Raw genomic sequence first — 24,667 nt, 5'->3', positions numbered from 1 at the left:
TGTGGTGGTATGTGGTGTGTGTATGGTGTGGTGGTATGTGGTGTGTGTATGGTGTGGTGGTATGTGGTGTGTGTGGTGGTATGTGGTGTGTGTTTGGTGGTATGTGGTGTGTGTTTGGTGGTATGTGGTGTGTGTTTGGTGGTATGTGGTGTGTGTGGTGTGTGTGGTGTCGTGGTATGTGGTGTGTGTATGGTGTGGTGGTATGTGGTGTGTGGTGTGGTGGTATGTGGTGTGTATGGTGTGGTGGTATGTGGTGTGTGTATGGTGTGGTGGTATGTGGTGTGTGTGGTGGTATGTGGTGTGTGTATGGTGTGGTGGTATGTGGTGTGTGTGGTGGTATGTGGTGTGTGTATGGTGTGGTGGTATGTGGTGTGTGTGGTGGTATGTGGTGTGTGTATGGTGTGGTGGTATGTGGTGTGTGTGGTGGTATGTGGTGTGTGTATGGTGTGGTGGTATGTGGTGTGTGTGGTGGTATGTGGTGTTGGACCTTGCTCTCATTTAAGGGTGAATTTAAGGTGAATTTTATTGAAAAACATTTTAATGTAAACACATTTAAAACATTTCAATTGGTATCTGAGAGAAATCAGCTTGTGTGTGTGTCAGTGTGTGTGTGTGTGTGTGTGTGTCAGTGTGTGAGTGTGTGTGTGTGTGTGTCAGTGTGTGAGTGTGTGTGTGTGTGTGTGTGTGAGTGAGAGAGATTTTACATACAGGAGTAAAAATAGTTTGTAAGTTTTCACACAGTTCTGATCATTTTGTGTGACGGGTTTAAGGAGAAACTCGTCTGGAACCGTGCAGGAAATCACAAAGCTTCATTCCAGGAGCTCCAGGTCCATCACGGAAACGGCTTTTCTCCTCTGGGTCATCAGGGTGAGCTACACACACACACACGTGTGTACCATAACTAAATATATAGTGCTCTAAAACACACTTTAGTAAACGTAACTACAGATCTGTGTGTACCTGCTGTGAGGTGGTGGAAGCTCGATGTTCAGCCTGAGTGAGTCGAGTCTGTAAGCGAGTGTTCTTCTCCTGGTGCTCTGCTAATTCTTGCTCAAACTGAACACAGACACAGACAGACACACACACACAAACAAATCATTAAAACTTCTAAATAGGGTATTTTATAAATGTGCTTGTTTGCGTGTCTGTGTGTGTGTGTGTGCGCACGCACCTCCAGGATCTTCTCCTGTGCGGACTGCAAATTATTCTCCAGATCATGACATTGCTGTTTCTGTCTGCTCATCTCTGCCCTGAAGCGCGCACACACACACACACACACACACACACACACACACACACACAGCTATGCTTTAGTATTTACCTAAAGGTAGTCTGAGTGTGTGTGTGTGTGTGTGTCCGTCCACTTCAGCTTCATCTTCTTCATGTTGAAGTGTGTGGTGTTAAGTCTTTGATTGTTTGTGGGCGCTCACTCCAGCTGTGTGTGTGTGTGTGTGTGTGTGTGTGTGTGTGTGTGTGTGTGTGTGTGTGTGTGTGTGTGTGTGTGTAACCTAAGTAAGGTGTGTGTTGCATTGTGTGTTTGTGTGTTACCCGAGGGAGGTAAGTGTGTGCTGAAGTGTGTGTGTGTCTGTGTATGTTACCTGAGGGAGGTGGGTGTGTTGCAGTGATTGTATATGTGTTACCTGGGGGAGGTTATTGTGTTTATGTTACCCAAGTGAGGAAAGTGTGAGTGTGTGTGTTACCTGAGTGAGGTGAGTGTGTTGCAGTGTGGGTGTGTGTTACCTGAGTGAGGTGAGTGTGTGTTTCCGTGTGTGTGTTACCCAAGTGAGGGGAGTGTGTGTTGCAGTGTGTGTGTGTTACCTGAGTGAGGTGAGTGTCTGTTGCAGTGTAAGTGTGAGTTGGACACTCTCCTCTCTGTAGCGCGTGTTGTTGTGTTGTTGTGCCTGTAGGCGGCGCTGGAGTTCAGCAGTGGACTGTTTGTTTCTTTCCTTCATTTCTCTTAGTTTTGACTCTACTGCTTGCTTCCTCACACAGACCTCCTGCTGCATACGTGACACCTACACACACACACACACACACACACACACACACACACACACACACACACACACACACAGAGTTCAAATTAATGCAAATAAGAAATAAAGCATGAGCTAAATATAGACATGTGTGTGTACCTGTAGTTTGGCATGTCTCTGTGCAGACACACACTCTTTGCGCAGTGTGTGTGTGTGTGTGTGTGTGTGTGTGTGTGTGTGTATACCTGTAGTTTGGCATGTCTCTGTGCAGACACACACTCTTTGCGCAGTGTGTGTGTGTGTGTGTGTGTGTGTATACCTGTAGTTTGGCATGTCTCTGTGCAGACACACACTCTTTGCGCAGTGTGTGTGTGTGTGTGTGTGTATACCTGTAGTTTGGCATGTCTCTGTGCAGACACACACTCTTTGCGCAGTGTGTGTGTGTGTGTGTGTGTGTGTGTGTGTGTGTGTGTGTGTGTGTGTGTGTATACCTGTAGTTTGGCATGTCTCTGTGCAGACACACACTCTTTGCGCAGTGTGTGTGTGTGTGTGTGTATACCTGTAGTTTGGCATGTCTCTGTGCAGACACACACTCTTTGCGCAGTGTGTGTGTGTGTGTGTGTGTGTGTGTGTGTGTATACCTGTAGTTTGGCATGTCTCTGTGCAGACACACACTCTTTGCGCAGTGTGTGTGTGTGTGTGTGTGTGTGTGTGTGTGTGTATACCTGTAGTTTGGCATGTCTCTGTGCAGACACACACTCTTTGCGCAGTGTGTGTGTGTGTGTGTGTGTGTGTGTGTGTATACCTGTAGTTTGGCATGTCTCTGTGCAGACACACACTCTTTGCGCAGTGTGTGTGTGTGTGTGTGTGTGTGTATACCTGTAGTTTGGCATGTCTCTGTGCAGACACACACTCTTTGCGCAGTGTGTGTGTGTGTGTGTGTGTGTGTGTGTGTGTGTGTGTGTGTATACCTGTAGTTTGGCATGTCTCTGTGCAGACACACACTCTTTGCGCAGTGTGTGTGTGTGTGTGTGTGTGTGTGTGTATACCTGTAGTTTGGCATGTCTCTGTGCAGACACACACTCTTTGCGCAGTGTGTGTGTGTGTGTGTGTGTGTGTGTGTGTATACCTGTAGTTTGGCATGTCTCTGTGCAGACACACACTCTTTGCGCAGTGTGTGTGTGTGTGTGTGTGTGTGTGTGTATACCTGTAGTTTGGCATGTCTCTGTGCAGACACACACTCTTTGCGCAGTGTGTGTGTGTGTGTGTGTGTGTGTGTATACCTGTAGTTTGGCATGTCTCTGTGCAGACACACACTCTTTGCGCAGTGTGTGTGTGTGTGTGTGTGTGTGTGTGTGTATACCTGTAGTTTGGCATGTCTCTGTGCAGACACACACTCTTTGCGCAGTGTGTGTGTGTGTGTGTGTGTGTGTGTGTGTGTATACCTGTAGTTTGGCATGTCTCTGTGCAGACACACACTCTTTGCGCAGTGTGTGTGTGTGTGTGTGTGTGTGTGTGTGTGTGTATACCTGTAGTTTGGCATGTCTCTGTGCAGACACACACTCTTTGCGCAGTGTGTGTGTGTGTGTGTGTATACCTGTAGTTTGGCATGTCTCTGTGCAGACACACACTCTTTGCGCAGTGTGTGTGTGTGTGTGTGTGTGTATACCTGTAGTTTGGCATGTCTCTGTGCAGACACACTCTTTGCGCAGTGTGTGTGTGTGTGTGTGTGTGTGTGTGTGTGTGTATACCTGTAGTTTGGCATGTCTCTGTGCAGACACACACTCTTTGCGCAGTGTGTGTGTGTGTGTGTGTGTGTGTGTGTGTGTGTGTGTGTGTGTATACCTGTAGTTTGGCATGTCTCTGTGCAGACACACACTCTTTGCGCAGTGTGTGTGTGTGTGTGTGTGTGTGTGTGTGTATACCTGTAGTTTGGCATGTCTCTGTGCAGACACACACTCTTTGCGCAGTGTGTCCATGTCTCTGTGCAGTTGTTGGTTCTCTTGCTGCAGGCTGAGTCTCTCCTCACACACACTGCTGCACTCTGTTCTTGTATTCGATAGCGCCACCTGCAGCCTTCGCACCTCCTCCTGACAGCGCAACAGCTCTTCACCCAATCTACACACACACACACACACATATACTTTTAATAAGTGTAGCTGAGGTTTCTTCATACATGTTCGTTTGGTGTCCATGAGGGGGCAGAAGGACATCTTCATGCTGGCACACGTAACACAGTCAACAAATCTGGCGATACGATACGCATCACAGTTGGGTACGATACAAGGCAATATATATTGAGATATTTCTTATTTTAATAATTATAAGATATAATTTTACAAAATCTGTCATTAAAAACACACCACCGTATGCAAACACTTGAAAACAACAAAAACAAAACAATAGTGAAAAAAGATCGTCCATGCACACATTTTTCGACAAAGTGCAACCACGAACAGCACATTGTTGTTCCTGAGCTTTTCCTGAACATACTGCCTTCAGTGCAGGTCAGTCAACACTGCGGTTTCTTCCAGAGGAATTTAAACCCCTAATCGTGTTTGCAGCAGCGCCCCCAGGAAACAGGTGGATATTAACACTAGCATTAGTGCCTTGCCCTTATGCTAGCACTTCCTGTCAAGTTCAGATATAATTAGACTGATATCTATCTAGCAGTTAAACTCAAAACAAAACTACTGCCATTAATCTTGTAGGAATTCACTACAGTATCGGCAAACAAAATATCGCGATACTCAGGTGCATCGATATTTTCTTACACCTCTAGTCAACAAATGTGTTGGTGTATCTGTGTGTATATGTTTGTGTCTGTTAGTATGTATGTGTGTGTCTGTTTATGTATGCAAGTGTGTGTGTGTGTGTGTGTGTGTGCGTGTGTGTGCGTGTGTGTGTGTGTGTTTATGTATGTATGTGTGTTTGTGTGTGCTCACTTCAGCTCCATCTTCATGTTGGAGTGTGTGGTGTTGAGTCTATGTTTGTGTGTGCTTATGTGTGTGTGCTTATGTGTGTGTGTGTGTGCTTATGTATGTGTGTGTGCTTATGTATGTGTGTGTGTGTGCTTATGTATGTGTGTGTGCTTATGTATGTGTGTGTGCTTATGTATGTGTGTGTGTGCTTATGTATGTGTGTGTGCTTATGTATGTGTGTGTGTGCTTATGTATGTGTGTGTGCTTATGTATGTGTGTGTGCTTATGTATGTGTGTGTGCTTATGTATGTGTGTGTGTGCTTATGTATGTGTGTGTGCTTATGTATGTGTGTGTGCTTATGTATGTGTGTGTGTGCTTATGTATGTGTGTGTGCTTATGTATGTGTGTGTGCTTATGTATGTGTGTGTGTGCTTATGTATGTGTGTGTGTGTGTGCTTATGTATGTGTGTGTGTGTGTGCTTATGTATGTGTGTGTGTGTGCGCTTATGTATGTGTGTGTGCGCTTATGTATGTGTGTGTGCGCTTATGTATGTGTGTGTGCGCTTATGTATGTGTGTGTGCGCTTATGTATGTGTGTGTGCTTATGTATGTGTGTGTGCTTATGTATGTGTGTGTGCTTATGTATGTGTGTGTGTGCTTATGTATGTGTGTGTGTGCTTATGTATGTGTGTGTGTGCTTATGTATGTGTGTGTGTGCTTATGTATGTGTGTGTGTGTGCTTATGTATGTGTGTGTGTGTGCTTATGTGTGTGTTTATGTATGTGTGTGCTTGTGTGTGTGCTTGTGTGTGTGCGCGCTTATGTATGTGTGTGTGCTTATGTATGTGTGTGTGCTTATGTGTGCGTGTGGGCTTGTGTGTGTGTTTATGTATGTGTGTGCTTGTGTGTGTGCTTGTGTGTGTGCTTATGTATGTGTGTGTGTGCTTATGTATGTGTGTGTGTGCTTATGTATGTGTGTGTGTGCTTATGTATGTGTGTGCGCTTATGTATGTGTGTGTGCTTATGTATGTGTGTGTGTGCTTATGTATGTGTGTGTGTGCTTATGTATGTGTGTGTGTGCTTATGTATGTGTGTGCGCTTATGTATGTGTGTGTGCTTATGTATGTGTGTGTGTGCTTATGTATGTGTGTGTGTGCTTATGTATGTGTGTGCGCTTATGTATGTGTGTGTGCTTATGTATGTGTGTGTGTGCTTATGTATGTGTGTGTGCTTATGTATGTGTGTGTGTGCTTATGTATGTGTGTGTGCTTATGTATGTGTGTGTGTGCTTATGTATGTGTGTGTGTGCTTATGTATGTGTGTGTGTGCTTATGTATGTGTGTGTGTGCTTATGTATGTGTGTGTGTGCTTATGTATGTGTGTGCGCTTATGTATGTGTGTGTGTGCTTATGTATGTGTGTGTGTGCTTATGTATGTGTGTGTGTGCTTATGTATGTGTGTGTGTGCTTATGTATGTGTGTGCGCTTATGTATGTGTGTGCGCTTATGTATGTGTGTGTGTGCTTATGTATGTGTGTGTGTGCTTATGTATGTGTGTGTGTGCTTATGTATGTGTGTGTGTGCTTATGTATGTGTGTGTGTGCTTATGTATGTGTGTGTGTGCTTATGTATGTGTGTGTGTGCTTATGTATGTGTGTGCGCTTATGTATGTGTGTGTGCTTATGTATGTGTGTGTGTGCTTATGTATGTGTGTGTGTGCTTATGTATGTGTGTGTGCTTATGTATGTGTGTGTGCTTATGTATGTGTGTGTGTGCTTATGTATGTGTGTGTGTGCTTATGTATGTGTGTGTGCTTATGTATGTGTGTGTGTGCTTATGTATGTGTGTGTGTGCTTATGTATGTGTGTGTGTGCTTATGTATGTGTGTGTGTGCTTATGTATGTGTGTGTGCTTATGTATGTGTGTGTGCTTATGTATGTGTGTGTGCTTATGTATGTGTGTGTGTGCTTATGTATGTGTGTGTGTGCTTATGTATGTGTGTGTGTGCTTATGTATGTGTGTGTGTGCTTATGTATGTGTGTGTGCTTATGTATGTGTGTGTGTGCTTATGTATGTGTGTGTGTGCTTATGTATGTGTGTGTGTGCTTATGTATGTGTGTGTGTGCTTATGTATGTGTGTGTGTGCTTATGTATGTGTGTGTGTGCTTATGTATGTGTGTGTGTGCTTATGTATGTGTGTGTGCTTATGTATGTGTGTGTGTGCTTATGTATGTGTGTGTGTGCTTATGTATGTGTGTGTGTGCTTATGTATGTGTGTGTGTGCTTATGTATGCGTGTGTGTGCTTATGTGTGTGTTTATGTATGTGTGTGCTTGTGTGTGTGCTTGTGTGTGTGCTTATGTATGTGTGTGCGCTTATGTATGTGTGTGTGCTTATGTATGTGTGTGTGCTTATGTGTGCGTGTGGGCTTGTGTGTGTGTTTATGTATGTGTGTGCTTGTGTGTGTGCTTGTGTTAGTGCTTATGTATGTGTGTGCGCTTATGTATGTGTGTGTGCTTATGTATGTGTGTGTGCTTATGTGTGCGTGTGGGCTTGTGTGTGTGTTTATGTATGTGTGTGCTTGTGTGTGTGCTTGTGTGTGCTTATGTGTGCGTGCGTTTGTGTGTGTGCGTGCGTTTATGTATGTGTGCGTGCGCTTATGTGTGTGCTTATGTATGTGCGTGTGCTCACTCCAGCTCCATCTTTTTCATGTTGGAGTGTGTGGTGTTGAGTGTGTGCTCCAGCTCGTCTTTTATTCTCTCTGCATTTAAACATCTCTGATGTAGTGCCTCCATCTTCCTCACATCTGCAACACCGTATCGGCCCTCTCTGTAAACCTACACACACACACACACACACACACACACACACACACACACACACACACACACACACACACACACACACGAATAAAACCTAGACGTGTTGGGCTAAATTGTTTGGGGGGTTGCTATGGAAACCTGTGTTTGCACCGGTGCTGGGGGTGGGACTTTAATCCTAAAGATGTACTAAAGGTAATAAAGAGGGTGTGTGTGTGTGTGTGTGTGTGTGTGTGTGTGTGTGTTTTCACCTTCTCGAGCTCCTCCTCCACCACCTTCCTCTCTCTGTGTGCCCTTTCCAGCTGACTCTGTTTATCTGAACACTCCTGACATACACACACACATAAAAAGATTGTGTATAGTGAATGTGTGTGTGTGTGTGTGTGTCTGTGTGTGTGTGTGTGTGTGTGTGTGTGTGTGTGTGTGTGTGTGTGTGTGTGTGTGTGAGTCAAGTCAAGAAGTCCTGACCAGCTGCAGAGCGGCAAGTTCCTCTGTGAGACGATTAATCTGTGTGTTACACTGCTGACGCACACACTCCACCTGCAACACACACACAATAATTATCACACACACACACACACCTCCATCTCCAAGACACACACAAACCATCACACACACAATAATCATTACAAACACAGCATGATCACAGGTGCATTGTGGGATATGTACCTCCTTCCTGGTGCGGATGGCTGCTTCTTCCACCAGCTGCTTCATACCTTCCTTCATCCTCTCCAACTCTTCCACTCTCTGCTTCTCCCGCAGCTGAGCCTGGGATATCACACACACACACACACACACACACACACACACACACACACACACACACACACACACACAAATGATCAGTGTGTATGTGTATGTGAACATGTTAACCCTCCAGTCACCTGAACTTTGATTTCCCACTGATTTAAAATGAATCAATCAGTGAACATGATGTGGGTGGAGCCTCTCCCCTGGCTGTATACACCTTGTGATTGGCTGGCATAGCTGTGGCGACTGAATGCAGTGTCTAAGCAAACTCCTAGAGTGGGTGGGGCCGAGCTCAACTTTACAAATAATTAATACAAAAGGAGTGGTGATGCGCAGAACATCCTCAATGCAGAACCAGTACACAAGGTGGCGCTAAATCTAATTCAATTCACTTCAATTCAATTTAAACTTTATATATCGTTAGTATTAAGATGATTCTCACACTGGTTCACACACATTACTTTATCTGTTCAGTGTCTATAAAATATTTACGATGTTAGTCTGTAAGGTAAACAGTGAGTCTTTATCTGGGCTCCAACATCTCCGGCTAGTATATCCTCTTATCTAAACAGGAAACAACTTTAGGTCAGCTTTCTTTCCAATGTGTGTATATACGTGTCTGTTGCCTGCAATAAACCGAAGAACATCATTGCTCCATGCTGTGTGCTGTGTGATTCTTCCCTGATCAGAAAAGACACCACGGGGATCGCAGGTCATATGGAAAACCTCTTTAAGAATTAAGTTTCGTTTGGGCATGATAAAAATCTAACATGTATAGAGCACCTAACGGCTATCAGGTAGAGCCTAGGTGCTGAACAAAGTGCAAAATAGTAATCAAATTAGAGCTAACATAAAAGTAATACAATATACAAAATTATAAAATAAAAAATAGTAAGTAACTACAGAACAAAGATTTTATAAGCATTAAAACACAACAAATAAAATAAAGGTTAAGAAGCAGGAGACGGCACACCCTCTACTACACAGCAAAGGCTTTGGTGAATAAGTGAGTCTTTAGTTTAGCTTTAGAAGTAAAGAATTCCCTTTCAGAGGTGAGATCAGGAGGGAGGGAATGCCAAAGCATAGGAGCAGCTACTGAGAGCGTGATCACCCCTGATTTATATCTTGTTCTAGACACTTTAAGACATGTTTAGAGGACCTGAGAGTTCGGCCCTGGGTGTGCAGATGGAGAAGTTGATTTAAACAGGTTGGGGTCGTACCAGACAGAGATTTAAAAACAAAAAAGATTTTATATTAGATCCTGTACTGTACTGGGAACTAGTGTAGAGAGGAAAGGACCAGGGTGATGTGTGCACACTTACTGGTACCAGTTAAAAACCGTGCACTACTCAGTCCGCCTAAATAAAGAGCATTGCAGTAATCCAGTCTAGAACTAATAAAAGCATGAATGGCTTTTTCCATGTCTTATATTGAAATGAAAGGCTTCACCTTTGATAGTAAATGGAGTTGAAAGAAGCTTGACGTTCGCAAAATCCAAATTGCCATCAATGTTAGTAGTTAGTATTAGGCTGCTCCTGTGTACTAAATAGTATACATTCACACTTATTGTCATTAAGACTTAGTAAAATTACTTGCCAGCCAACGTTTAATGTCAGGTAAACAGCCGGAGAGGGACTGGAGCTCACTGAGTGAATCTGGTTTTAAAGGAACATATAATTGGATGTCATCAGCATAAACGTGAAATGAGATATTGTGCTTTCTAATGATATTACCCAGAGGTAGCATAGATAGGGAGAACAACACCGGGCCAAGTATCAATCCCTGTGGTACACCATAGAGTTGAGGGATGCTCGAGGATGAGATGCCACCCCATCTCACAGAAAAACTTCTATTGATATAAAGGTCTCAAAGGTTGCGGTGTCGGATCTCAGAATCCCCTCTGAGACCAAACACCTCAGGAGTGCTCCAAGTTTACCTCTTTGGTTCTTAATTGACACTAACTCGGTCAGAACTCCCAATAAAAGGCCCAGAGACTTGGATGAGAAGGACAGCAAAATACAAGTTTATTTCTTTTCTCTGCAGAGAAGATCAATCACCAAAACAGATATAATCCAGTAGAAAAACTCCTTTTCAGAATAATAGATGCATGCAAGCGCTTCAAAAGGAAAGTCCCCAAAACCTAAGGGGTAAATCACCTAAGGTGATTTCCACCCTGAACCTCTAGATAGTTTCCAAAAATCAGAGCTCACCAAAAGATGAAAGTACCAAATAAAATCCCGAAAAGAAAGTCTTCAGACCGGTCTTGAAGGTAATCCAACTGCTCAACAAGAGGCTACACTCGACTACCACACACACACCCTCTGCTGAGAGTGTCTCTTATTTATGTGCAGGCGCCTCTAGGCGCCTCCTACCTTAATTTGCATGGTTCTACTCGAAATCCCATTATTTCTGACCTACCCAATTTTTGGGCCCTTCCTACTCATTATTATGCATCACGTGGTGAATCCTAATTCCCATTATTTTCGTTCCCTCCTGGTTCTTCCTCTTCCCTTCGTCATTTCCTCCACGTGATCCCTCTTACCTATATCCCCTTATTTTCGGGCCTTCTTGGGGTTTTATTTTTTAAAACTTGTCCTATCTTCCTCATTCTTGTCTTAACGCTTGTTTGAGCAACACTATTTTGGACTAGCCTTCAGTTCCTTTGGATATTTTCTTATTTTCTTCTTCTTGATTATGCGTAAGTTTCTTCTCTTATTTTACCTTATTCTATGATTATATATTTCTCCTTAGACCTTCATTTTAATGCTCTTATGTACCTTTTCCTGCTAATGCTATGGTTATAGTTGATTATATGGCTGTGTGTTAGATATTTTTCTTAAGCTTGGCTGTGCACTAGTTCAGTACCTAGTGTACTAGACTGGTTCTTCCTATTTAGTTGCCACCATGCTATTCATTGACCTTGGTCTTGTTCTCTTCTTTCTGTGTGTTTTTCTAGCTCGTTACAAGACCACTAGACGCAAGAGATCTCTCCCTTACTCTAGGGTTTGCACTTCTCCCATTTCTCCCTATCGCCATTTTCAGATCTCCCGTTTGCTTGATGACTTGGACAACTATTTGGTCGACCCTTGTGATGGTCCTGATCGTCCTACTTCTTCCCCTACTGCCCACACCTCTCCTTCTTCCGTTGATGTGGGCACTCAGACTGACCCTGTGTTGATTCTGCCTGTCAGTCCTCCTTCTGGGGCTCCCCTCTCTTCTGACACTGACAGTGCACCTGATTCTGGGCCTGACTCAGGGCCTAGTTCGCCTGATCTTCGTCAAGGTGCTTCTCCTTCCTATTCCCCTACTTCTCCCTGCAATCCTCCTCATGGGCCCTCTTCTCCTCCTACTCCTTGGGCGTCTCCTGACAGTGTCATCATGGTTGAGTCTGAGCCTGAGTCTGGCTTTGGGCCTGACCCCTGTGGGTCCCTGTCTTCTGAGCCCCACCATAGTCTGTCTCTTAACAGTCCCTGGCTGGTTTGTCGTCCTTGTCATCTTTTCCCTAAGTGTTCCCACTGGGAGTGTCGTCCTTAATAAACATGGTGGTCTTTTTCTAAATGGTCTCTGTTGTGGTTTCTTTATAAGCAAGCAATAGGCTTTGGTTACATTGGTCTAAGGTCAACCTGTTAGGCAGGTTTATTAAAGCTAATATATACTAAGTCCATTAAATGATACTAAAACAATTTACCTGATAATTATTTTCTAAGTATAGACTTGGTTGTATTGATGCTTTATCAAAAAATTCCACATTACTTCCCCCTCTGAAACTGAAAAGTTTCACACAATCTACTCTTTTCATGTTGGCGCTTGCATGCATCTTTACAGACCATAGATAAATGAAAAATAATAGTAAACATGTTGCTGATAGCAAAAGATAGTAAATACATCTTACATGTCTAACATATGCTCTGTAGGTAAAGTAAATCAACAGGCCACGGCTACTAAGCCCTGGCCCTAAAACTACACGAGATGTCAGGAAGTTAAAATTAAACGTTAAACAGTAGTATTACTTAGAAAGGTTATATATCCGTCAGTAAAGCATTTCCAATAAAATCGCATATGTCCATACGATAGAATCCAATCAATATAGTAAATAGAAATCAAAATAGCATAATTCCACATTAATCCAATCAATATAGTAAATAAAAATCAAAATAGCATATTTCCACAAAAATAGCATATTTCCATCCACATTACTGACCCCCTACATTACTTGTTACAAAGCAGAGACATACTGGCCTTCTCGAACATGGATCAGGAGTGGGCGAAAAACCCTCGGTAGCCGATCGTGAGGGAAAATTCCCACTCTGCCCGCCGTGGCGCGACAGTGTGACATGATCACCAGATCCGTGGTTGGCAGTATGTGAAGGGGCCTTGACAGGGGTGTCAATGCCAGTACCAATGGTGTCGTGGGGTCATGTGACGAGTCCAGAAGGGCAAGGGGGCGGTAATCCTGCGGTCCGCCTCCATTCGGGCCCATATGTCGAACTTGTCGGTGGTTGTGAGATGTGCACGTGACGAAACATGTATGGACGAGTCTGTATTGTAAAACAGTGGGTGAATAGGTGGTTGTCTGGGTATGGTGTTCCATATCTGCACTTCGTCCTTGGACAGGCTGGACCACAGCTTGTATCCTGCCAAGGAGACAGAATGATATTCCACTTGGGCTTCCTGTAGAATGTCTCGGGTGAGCAAAAACGCGTGTGTGGTTATACCACCGTACGCCGAGGCTACAGATATGAGGCGGCGTAAGGTGTATGTGTGAGTGGTGAGTGTGAGTGGACGTGTGTGGTGAAGCGAATAGTCCGTGCAACTATTGTTTTCGTGGATCCAGTGTTGGCTGGATAGAGTGAAATCAGCGTGTTTAAGAATGAGGGACAGAGGTCGAGGGCCATCTTCAGCGAGCGTGGTCCACCGGAGCTGTTGGTTCAGGCCGCGGATGTATGGGTCTGGTGGGTACGGCTGAGCCATGCTGCGCCGGACGATATGGGTTGGGAGCTGCTGTAGGGATTGTGGGGTGAGCCAGGTCGAAGGTGCCTGAGCATAGCGTGCGATGGTGTGGCAGGCTCCGCAGGGGCAGTTGTTGGAAAGAAAGGTGTAAGCATAGCGGGCGTTGCCTGGTGACTGCGAAGGGTGGCCCGGATCGTAGACGCAGCGAACAGTACAGGATAAGAAGTCAAGGCGCTGGCGGCAGGACACTCGCCTTGGGCGTGATGGAGGCAAGGGCAGTCCAGGAGGTAAGCGGGCGACTGCCATTGTCTGGACCTGTTCAGAAACATACATATACAGAAAAACAACACAGAAAATATCGGAATGGCTGGAATGCTGGTCCGATTACCACCACCACTCGTGGTGTGGTGCCAAATGTTTCATGCTGAAGGGTAGAGGAACGTGCAGTTTGTGTCCAGCCCGAAGGTTCTGCCATACATCTCGTTTCGTAAGGGGTTGGTGCCGGAGTGTAGGTGACACACACACAATGGAGTCCACACCGGCCGGGACGCGGTATGGTGGTTTCCTGGGGAGCTGTTGCAAAAGGCCCACTGTGTATATCGCAGGGTGATGTCGGCGTGTGCCATGATGTATGGAAGCGGTCGATAGTCTCTTCGGTTGCAGTTATGAATAAGGAAGGAGACATATCGGTCAGTGGTCAGGGGGGACCAGGTTGCATGGTTCAGTTCTGTAACCTCAGCAAACGGGGGGTAGGGGTGCGCAGTAACTGCGTTGGCAAGTGAGATAACTTCTAACATAACTAGCGGAAGACTTGGATCTGGCAGGGGTCGGCGATACATCAACAGTCGTTGGCAGGCACCGCAGCCTAGGTTGTGTCGTGTGAAGAGATGGAAGTGTCGGTGAGGTTGCATGTCTGTGGGACAAGCGCAGGATGAGGTGCATGTGAGGTAACAGGTGCCGAAGGGACGCTGAATACTTTGCGGTAAATGTCTGGCGTGCGTTCGTAAGGGACCTCGCTGTTGGAGTGCCATGATCTGAGGGAAAGAGACACACAAAGCGACTAACTAGAAGGGGGTTAAGCAAAGGGCAGGGTACATGTATCTATACAGTGATTTGTCTCTTTAAGCCTTGTCATCCTCTGCCAGGAGCAGAGGGTAGAGTGTGTCGGAGTGGTTCAAAAGTGCCTGATTGTCCTCGTCGTCGTCTGACAATCTGGCGTTCATCATGAGATATTGGCCGAAAAGTGAATGTACAGTCTTGTCAATAAGAGAGCGAATAAGAGGAATGCCACAGCATACTACTGCTAAGACCGCTAGTAGGACGAATCCTGCTATTGTAAGAATTCTTATCAGACCCGCCAACCAGTCACCTGACATTAACCATTTGTACCAGGCGGGGTCGGGGGATGCATTATTTTGAGTCATTTCCTTACGCATTGCTTTCATTTTGTTGAAGACAGTATTTAAGGGTCCTGCTGGGCCGGTATGTAAGGGTATTAGTGCACAGCAGTCTGAGCCGAAAAGAGTGCAAACTTCTTGGTCTGGACCGCGCATGGTGTCTAAGGCAAAGCGATTTTGTACAGTCATCATTGTGGTGGCATGGAGTTGCTCTGCCATAAGTCCCAGGGCCAATATGGTGTGATTGATGAATCGTTGCTGATTGTACCATATGTAATTAATCCACTTCATGTTTCTATGTGCTTGTACGTGGGGGAGGAATATAGTCCAGGCCGTGGAGGATGCTTCTTGTAGGGCGCGATATTGTTCTGGCACGCCGGCTGGTGCTCCGGACCAGTCTACATATATGAGAGCGTCAGCATCCCACTGCGGTAGGTGTGTGGAGTTACGTAATGTAAAGTACTTATTCAGGGTTATTCCATTCAAGGCCGTGGAGACATCACGGCGAGTGCGCGCGTGCGTGGGGTGCTTGAGGAGTTGCTCCAGTCTGGTCTCATTTAGCTCGAATACAGTGAGATGTCCCTCCAGCAGGACTGGCGTGCAAAGTCCACCCCAAAACTTCGGGAGGACCTGCAATACTTGTGGTTCTCCACAATACCAGAATACGTCAGCCAGCGGTAAGGTACCTACTTTAAGGTGAGGGATGATTACTTGGATGGTGGTGTTGGGCTCACACCCGTACTGTGAGGTGTTACAACTGGACATCATGTTAATGATGGGATAGTTAGCCTCCAGTGTATTTAGACATGCTGTTTTGGCAACACTACCTACGGCTATGGGTCCTCTTCCTTTAATACAGAGTGGGAATTTCTGGTCTGGATGGACACGCACTCGTATATCTGTGGGGGTCTCAGTTGTATCCGGTGTGTATGAGCAAGATCTGCTGTAATTCTTCATCCATTCTGCTCCATGTGTGTGAGCGGCTGCTCCTAGTAAACATGCCGCGGGACATAAGTGGGTGCTATTATAAGGGGTCCTTGCGCATTCGCGAATTCCTCTAGTGGGCATTGCGTAAGGTATGTGCCTTGATCGTTTATGACATACAACGCACGTGCTATTGGGATGCGCTTGACGAGCCGTGTCTTGAAGCCAGGCGTAGTACAAATTTGGTGGAGTGGCATGATAGTCCGTATCGTTGTGTATGGTGACGCTGAGGAGGGTGACGGTTGACGAAACATTTGGGGGAAAGACGGGAGCGTCGCTGACATTATAGCGACCATCAATTCCCCAGACTCTACCTTCCGGCGACTGGCAAGTGTCTGGGCAGGAGTCGTTGAGGGCCATATGAAGAAAGAAATGGCTCAGCTTGCGGCCACTGTAACATAGAACATAGTACGAGGTGAAGTTCTGGTTTTTAATCCCGGGGAACATGGATGGTTTACTGCTGTCTGACCCTTCGCATCTGATTGTGAAATCTATAGCGGCCTGGCGGGGTTGGAGGCCTGGTTGGCCCCCAGGAGCATAGACTCGTGCTCCCGTGTCAGAATCCATGCTGCTTGTCTGTACCGATGCGGATTGAGATGATGAGTGTTTCGTATAATAATAATGTAGCCAAATGCCATGAAGCCTTTTACAGGCACCATGCTTGGGTCTTCCTGTGATTACAATAGCTACTGTTGGGTCACTTAAGTCGTTTAGCACGTGTGGTCGTCGCACGCCTACCTCCACTGTAAGTAGAAAATCCGAATTGGATGCATTGTCGGCCCAACTTTGTATGTTTACCTTGTGCGGAATGGCGGGGCCGGTGTAACTAACCGAGTAGCTAATCTGATACCAGTGTTTGTTTCTAAAAAGGGCCGCAGTTTGGGCAATTTAAGAATGGTTAGCTGCTACCATTAGATTTAGAGCACACCACATATGATTACCTATTGAGCCGTTTGCTGGTGGCCACAAGTCAGGGAGTACTGGGGTGAAGTTTGAACGAAACACTTCAACCCCTGCTATGTAGGCAAATCCCTGCCCTGCCTCCCGACGTTTTCTGGAATGATTTGTTGGCGGCGTATGCGTGGGGTTGGTCATGTTGGGGTAGGTTTCATTGGAGATTACGGTACCGTTTTGCGAGGTACTTTGTACTGCTGCTAATATTGCGCATGTGATGATATACAAGAACAGTGTCACAATTACCATGAGGACAATTACATGTTTTGATTCTTTAGGTCTATATCGTCTAAGGTATTGTCTGTGTTTGGGACCTAACATTCCAGCCTGTATCTTAGTCATACTGGTGTTCCCAGGCTATGTCGGCGGGGTTTAGGGTGTCGTACAGCGGTGGTGGGTCAACTATAGCAAAGGGGGAAAGCGTGGGCGTGACTGGGTCGTTTGATGGTTCTCCTGTATATTGTGATGGATCTGGGAGGTCTAATGGTAAAAAGTCAGACGGGGAAAACGGGAGTGGGAGGTATACGTCTGGTGCCTCTGGTTGGATATCTGCAGGGACGTTTGTGATGGCTGCACTGTCGTCCTGTGCGTCTGCTGGTGTGAGTTGTGGAGTTGGAGATAACGGACGCGTCGGCTGCGGGGCGGCCGGGGAGTCTTCAGCCTGTGATTCTGGTGTTGCCTGTTTTTTGGCTAGTTTCTCTGCTTTCCTCTTCTCTTGTGCGCGGGTATGTTTTGCTGGTCCTTGCGAGGTGCTCGGGCCGTCTTCGTCGTCCGAGTCGTCGTCGTCCGAGGGCTTGTCTTGTGCACTGGTTGTGGGTTTCTGTCCTTCCACGTGAGCCCTGCAACAATGATTCAAATGATACCAGTGTTGCTTACCTTCAACTTTTACTGCGGTAGGGGTTGCCAACACCACTTTGAACGGGCCTTCCCGCCTTGGTGTCTTCCAATGTTTCTTTTTAAACACCTTAATGTAGACAAAGTCCCCAGGCTCAACTCTCGCGAGCTTCTTTGCCTCTTTGTCTGTCGGACCCTCACTTGCCTGTGTGGCCGCGCACACTTGTGGGTATACAGTTCTATGGATTTCGGTTAGGTGCTTCACATAGCTAGACATCTCTTTTTCCAATTGCTCCAATCCTGGACCTTTATAGGGTCCTCTTGTGAACGACATTGGCATTGGCCGTCCTGTCACTATCTCATGAGGTGACAGGTGTAAGGTCCGGTTTGTCTGCGCCCTCATTTTCATCAATGCCAATGGTAATGCCTGTACCCAATTTAACTTGGTGCTTGCACATATCTTTGCCACTTTTGCCTTGATAGTGCCATTTGCCCTTTCCACCATTCCCTGGGATTGGGGATGGTACACGCATCCTAGTTTTTGTTTTACACACAATGCTCTCAGTACCTCCTTCATTATCTGATTGGTAAAATGTGGTCCATTGTCTGACTGAATCTGATCAGGGATTCCAAATCTAGGGATCACTTCCCTGCACAGAAATTTCGCGACTGTTTTAGCAGTATTGTCAGCTGTTGCTATCGCTTCCACCCATCGACTGAATCTGTCCACTACCACCAGGATGTACCTTTTCCCTGATACCCTGTCCTGCATATCCACAAAGTCCATTACCAAGTGTCGAAATGGTCCCATCGGGACTGGAATGTGACTGATGGGGGCTGTGAAGTTCTTTCTAACGTTGTTTCTTGCACATACTTCACACTGTCTTAATGCATGGTCTACCATGCTTGCCAAATAGGGCGACCACCATTCTTGCCTGATTGTGTCAATGATCACTTTTCTGTTACAGTGGTCTGGCCCGTGTACCTCCCTGATCAGCATGGGTAGTAGCGCTCTTGGTGCCACCCATATGCCATCTGCACTTCTCCATATCTTTTCGTCTTCTGCCTGCCATGCCCCTCTCTTTTTCCAACACTCTTTCTCCTCTGGGCTTGCTGCCTCCTGTCCTTGAACTATCTCTTCAAGTGTTAGATTTTCTGATCTCTCTTCTGGTTCTCCAGGTATCAATACTGCCATTACACTCTGTTCGCCTACTGCTGCTCTCTTCGCTGCTTCATCTGCCGCTGTGTTACCTTTGGTCACCATTGTTCCATCTGTTTTGTGGGCTCTACACTTTACTATTGCTAGTTTCTGTGGCAATTGTATAGCATGCAACAAATCTGTTATGGCCGGCCCATGAGTAATTGTAGACCCATCTGCACGTTGGAACCCTCTCTGTGCCCAAATTGGTCCGAACACGTGACATACCCCATAGGCATATGCAGAGTCTGTGTACACTGTGCATGTTTTCCCGGCAGCTAGTTTGCAAGCTGCAGTTAGTGCCTTGATTTCTGCCAGTTGTGCTGAACATGGCTGTGGGACCTGGGCTTGTGCTATTGTTCTGTGGTCCTGTGTCTTGGGGTCATACTCTATCACTGCATATCCTGCTTTGTTCCCTTCCACTGTCCGGTAACAGGAGCCGTCTACAAAAAATATCCGCTGTGATTCTTCCAGCGGTTCTGGTTCTAAATCTGCTCGTGCCTTTAGAAATTTCTCTGACTCTTCTCTACAGCAGTGTGGTGTGCCATCGTTGGGCAACACCATCCTTTCTGCTGGGTTTACTGTTTTGCAGCGTTCTATTGTCAATTCTGGTGATGACAAAATCACATCATACCCTGTTCTCCTTGCATTAGTTATCACGAATTTCTGACTTGTTAGGAGCGAAAACAGTGCGTGTGATGTGTACAGGGTTACTGGATGCCCCATTGTGATGGATGAGGCTTTTTGGTAGGCGAACGCCGCTGCGCTTATAGCCCTGTAGCATGGGGGCATGCCTTTTTCTACTGTGTCTAGCGCGGTGCTGAAATAGGCGATGGGTTGGTTCCCCATTCCTTCCTGGTGCTGCATTAGTACGGCCGACGCAAATCCCTGTCGTTCAGACACGTACAGATGGAATGGCTTGCTGTAATTTGGACATGCTAAGGCTGGAGCCGAAGCCATTGTGCTCTTTATTAATTCAAACGCTGCCTCACCGTCTGATGTCCATTCTAGTGTTGCACTGGGTTTATTCTGGCCTGCTGCCTTTATCATGTCTCTTAGTGGCTGTGCTTTGAGCGCAAAGTCACATATCCATGGTCTGCTAAACCCTGCCATACCCAGGAATGACAGCATTTGACGCACGTTTTCCGGTCGTGGTGCATTTCTTATCGCCTCTAGGTGTGCGGGCGAAATCTTTCGTGTCGTGCCTTCTAGTACCCTTCCCAGATATTCTACCTTTTTGCTGCAGAATTGCAATTTCTCTTTACTGACCTTGTGTCCATTTTTCGCTAAGGCTTTTAGCACTGTCAGTGAGTCTTCTAAACACTGTTCTTTCGTTTCCGAACAGATGAGTAGATCGTCTACGTATTGCAGGAGACGGCTTGAAATTTGCAAGTTTTGGAGGTCACGCGCTAACACCTGATTAAAGATTGATGGACTTTCACAGTACCCTTGTGGTAACCGTGTATACGTGTACTGTTGGCCCCCATAGGTAAACGCAAACAAATGGCGTGAGTCTGGGTGCAGAGGGATACTAAAGAATGCAGAGCATAGGTCTATCACTGTGTACCATTGGGTACTCTCTGGAATGTTTGACAACAATGTGTGAGGATCTGGGACCACTGGAGTTTCTGCGATTACAATTTGGTTTACTGGTCTCAGATCATGCACTAACCTCCATTTGTCTGAATTTGGTTTTCTTACTGGAAAGATGGGAGTGTTGCAGTGACTTTGAGTTGGGATCAATACCCCTGCTTCCACTAAGCCTTGTATCGTTGGCCCTATCCCTTCTACAGCCTGCTTTGATATAGGATACTGTCTCTGGTAAGGTAAGGTAGCTTCGGGTTTAACCTGAATTTTGACTTGTCCTGATGACTTGACTAGACCTACATCTGTGGCGTGCTTTGTCCACAGTTGTTCCGGGATCATCTTTAAGGCGTTTTCTTTCTCTTGTTCTGTTAGTTCCTGTTCTGCCGACACTAGGGTCATTTGTGTTTCCGCTTTTTCTTTTCCCTCACTTTTATTTTTAGGGCTAACCAGTACTTGAGTTGCCACTACTTGTTCTGTCCCGTCCCCTTTGATCCTCAAATACTTCCTGTCTTTAGTTATTGTTACATTTGTGTTATGTGTCTGACACCATTCCTGTTCTTTTCGTGCTTGTCTAACCATTGGCCCTAAATCTTTGGATTCAAAATTCTGCCCGATCATTAGAGTGATGTGAGGTGCTGCCTGGTCTACTTGGTACCATTCTTTTACTTCTTCCGCTAGTTCTACTTCAGCGGCTATTCCTTCCGGCCCTATAATGATGGACTTGGTTTTTAGTCCACACCTTCTTCCTTCTTGAGTTTGGTCCCACAATTTGTTGTATTCTTCATCTTGTTCCCCCTCATCATACTTTATTGTGCAATGTAATGGGTCTCTAGCATCGCGACAATCTGGTCTCATGAGTTGGAGCCATGGTTTCCATTCACTGAATATTTTCCAGAGATTTGATCTTTCTTTCTCCCAGATCTCTAGCCAATAGACTTTGTCTAAGTTTGGACAGTCTTCTTCTCGTTCTCTCCATAATACTGGATACTGGGATGTGATTGCATCTGGTAGTGTGATCCATACACCGGTGGGCCCACAATGTATTTTGGCTCCTAATTTACATAACGCGTCTCTGCCTAATAGGTTTACTGGTGTGGCTGGTGAGAAGAGTAGAGGTGTTTGGATGCTTATTCCGGCGATTGTTATCCACTGGGGTTCGGTGAACCGTAAGGTCTGTGTTTTTCCCGAGATGCCTACTGTTTTTATTGCCTTACGGGTAAGGGGGAGTTTCGAGCCTTCTTTTCCTATCGATGAATATGTTGCCCCAGTGTCTACCAGAAATGGCGCTTTTATGTTGTCTCCAATTACCACCATCATTGTTGGCTCTTGAACTGGATGCAGTGAGGTGGCACACTGCACCAACTCCCCTGTTGGCTTCTCTGGGCATCTTCATTGGTTTCCTGGGGCTGGCCCCATAGGGCTGCCTCCAGGTGGGACAGGGCCTTGGTTATGGGCTGGTCCCATCCATTGTCCTCCCCAATTGTTTGGTCCTTGGGGGTTTCTTCCCATTCCTCCAGGTGGGCCTGCTTGTCCCATATTCTGCTGGTAGGGGCAATCTCGTTTCAGGTGACCTGTATTGTTGCAGTTCCAACAGGCTCCTGGTTGTCCTCCTTGGCCCCACTGGCTTCTGGACATGGGTCTTGGTGGTCCTCCTCTTCCTCTTCCTCTGGGGTTTCCCCAATTTCTTTGTTGGGGGTATTGGGGTCCCATTTGATACTGAGGGACCATTTGGTAGTTCCCCGGCGCTATCATTGGCGCTGGGGGTTGATACATTATTTGTGGCTGTGGCTGTGGCATTATGACAGGTTGGGGCGCTATCGGCACCGCTGGTTGATGAGGTACTTGCATCATCGGCTGCACTGTCGCCGGTACCATCATGGCTGCTTGGGTCACTGGTTTGTCATCTTTTTTCTTTTCTTCCTGACCCTTCTGTTTAGTCCTTGCCAATTCCCCCAACTGTGCCTTGTGGAGTTGCATTACCAGGTTCTCAGCTGCTTTTCTTTCCTCCTTTTCTCTTTTTCTTTCTAGCTCCACGTAGTGAATTACATTGGCTTCAAAGGTTGACCAGGGTATGGTGTTCAGCCCTACCACTGCTTCCAGTTTCTTCTGTACTTCTTCCGGGAGGGCTCTTTTTAGCATCATTCTGAACAGAGCCCGGTTGGTCTCCGTTTCATCCCATCTTGACCCCATTTCCTCTCTCCAGGCATTTTGTAGGTTCAGGATGAACTGGGCTGGTCTTTCGTCGTCTTGCAGTTTCATCTTTTCCACCCTTCCTGGGTCTGCTTTTGTTGGATATAGTGCCCTCAGGGCATCCCACAATTGTTGTCTCACTTTTCCCAGTTGGACATGGTCATAGCTTGGATCATCTGCTGTCTTGGAGATATGGGCTTGGACCAAGATCTCCGTCATTTTTGCTTTTCCTAGTATTTGAGACAGGATAGCTTTCATATCTCCCACAGCCAAGCATTGGCCCATTGTTTGTTCTTCCAGCTTGGTGATCCACTTTTGGGCTCCTTCCCATATGTTCGGAAGGCGGCTTATCAGGCCCGTCAGATCCATAAATGTCCATGGTATGTACGTCACTTTCTTGTCTTTGACCAGCAGGGGGAGCATTTTTGTGTGAGGTAGTTCGCTGGCTTCCTCTTCTCCATCCATTTCCTCGTCCTCGGATCTTGGTGTTTCTTCCCCACTGCTGCTCGTATCTTCGTCGACGCGACCTTGGTTTGTAGGATATTCTTCCTTCTTTTTTCCTCTTTGCTTCTGCCTGGTCATGGAGCGAGTGCTTATGCGGGATGTTGATATTATGAAGGGTTTAGGCAATCTTGCAGTTGTTTTGGATTTGGCCTGGCTCTCGTGACCCTTTGCTGCTCCTTGTTCAGTCTTCACTTGTTCCACCCGTCTGTTTAAGTGATACATGGCTTCTGCCTGTGCTTCTCTTGTTTGGTGTTCTCTGTTCACTGCGACCTTCTGTTCCATTCTCATTTTGGACATACTTTGGTTCATTTCATCCAAATTTTTTAGCATGCTATGGCTTAGCTCCAGGAGTTGTTGTGTTCCCACTTTTCCTTTCTCCATAGTTTTCGCTGGGACTAGTCGCATTTCTCCTTCCAGATGTACTATTTCTCCCAGTCCTTGCTTTCTTTTCTTGTCTTCCGGCCGCTTTAACTGTACCCCCACGGGGTCCCAGTCCAGGTCATCATATTCCATTTTTCCTTCTTCCCAGCTCTGTTGATCTTCTCTTGGGTCTTTCTCTTTTGCTGGCCTTTTGCTTACCAGGGATCCCTCGCTACCAAAGTGCATGGGGGTTCCTAGGTTCACTGATTCTGATGACCTTCTTCTCTTTCCTCGTTCTTCCTTACAGGCATCTGCTAGTTCTTTTGGTGTCACACTTCTCCAGCTTTCTTCCTGTTCTTCCTGTGTGTCCCACTGTTCCTGCTCTCTTTGTCTGCCTGAATATGGGGTGCTGTACTTGATTTGTTTATTCCTGCATCCGAGACCGTAGTTTTGCCATCCGGCCACTTTTTCTGTATCACTTTGGCACGTTCCAGGGTCCGAAACATGCCCTTCCGTCAGCTCGTCCTCCTTGTTTCGGGGTCGTTCTCTCTCCAGCATGTCCTCTTGTTCCTCTAGGTCTTTTTCACTCCGGTTATTGCTCTCTCTCCCTCTTGAATGGACCCTCTCATCTTCAGCCATCTCTGGCTTGTTGTCAACGTTGTACCTTGTTCTGACAAGTCCTTCCACCATGCCACCTGTTAGTTCTATGGTGACTCGTTTCGGGTCTCCAAGTTCCTGCGGTAGCAGTGGATACAGCCCTGTTGTATATCCAGGCGGTTTCTCGTTGTAAGGGGGTGGCTTCAGCTGCTCCTCACATTTCTCCCATGGTGGGGCAGTCCCTTCACTCTCCCTTTCCTTCTTTCTTTCTCCCGATGCCTCGCCGTTTTCACAACAGCAATCATTTCGGCAGTTGCATCGTGGTATTTTCTTTTCTTTTCCTTCTGCTGCATTTTTCATTCTTCTTCTCATTCCTTCTTCCTAAAACCAATTAACTATTTCCCACTTTCTCTTCATTTTATCCAATTTTTCCTTTTTTCCTTCTCCCCTGTATTCTATCCAATCCTTCAGTTTTTTGCATTTTTCTTCATTAAACGACCCTTCCTCAGGCCACTGCACGCTCCCTTTTGTTTGCTCATGCCACTTCTTCATGTACTTTTCTATCTCTTTTCCTGCATCCTTGTGCTGATTTATTATAATCCATACTGGGGTTACCAGTGGTGTGCATTGTTTCTTTTCCATCATGCA

The 24,667-nt window shown here is 46.1% G+C and overlaps 1 protein-coding gene across 3 annotated transcripts in view; it reads right to left on the bottom strand.

Moving 5' to 3' along the window:
- Positions 1–505: 505 nt before the first annotated feature.
- Positions 506–24,667, bottom strand: part of sclt1 (sodium channel and clathrin linker 1) — a 36,721-nt gene continuing 12,559 nt past the window's right edge. For all 3 annotated transcript variants that reach the window (XM_083533107.1, XM_083533108.1, XM_083533109.1), the window contains 9 exons: positions 8,384–8,482; positions 8,183–8,254; positions 7,966–8,040; positions 7,587–7,732; positions 3,902–4,094; positions 1,819–2,015; positions 1,172–1,250; positions 961–1,056; positions 506–872 (listed from right to left, as the gene is read on the bottom strand). In XM_083533107.1, the coding sequence (XP_083389233.1) occupies positions 810–872; positions 961–1,056; positions 1,172–1,250; positions 1,819–2,015; positions 3,902–4,094; positions 7,587–7,732; positions 7,966–8,040; positions 8,183–8,254; positions 8,384–8,482 (1,020 nt within the window). In that variant the 3' untranslated portion in view covers positions 506–809. The remainder of the gene's footprint in view (positions 873–960; positions 1,057–1,171; positions 1,251–1,818; positions 2,016–3,901; positions 4,095–7,586; positions 7,733–7,965; positions 8,041–8,182; positions 8,255–8,383; positions 8,483–24,667) is intronic.

Source organism: Silurus aristotelis, assembly GCF_946808225.1.
Source record: "Silurus aristotelis genome assembly, chromosome: 27".
In the NCBI taxonomy this organism is placed as follows: domain Eukaryota; kingdom Metazoa; phylum Chordata; class Actinopteri; order Siluriformes; family Siluridae; genus Silurus; species Silurus aristotelis.
This window is presented reverse-complemented; position numbering and strand designations above follow the sequence as displayed.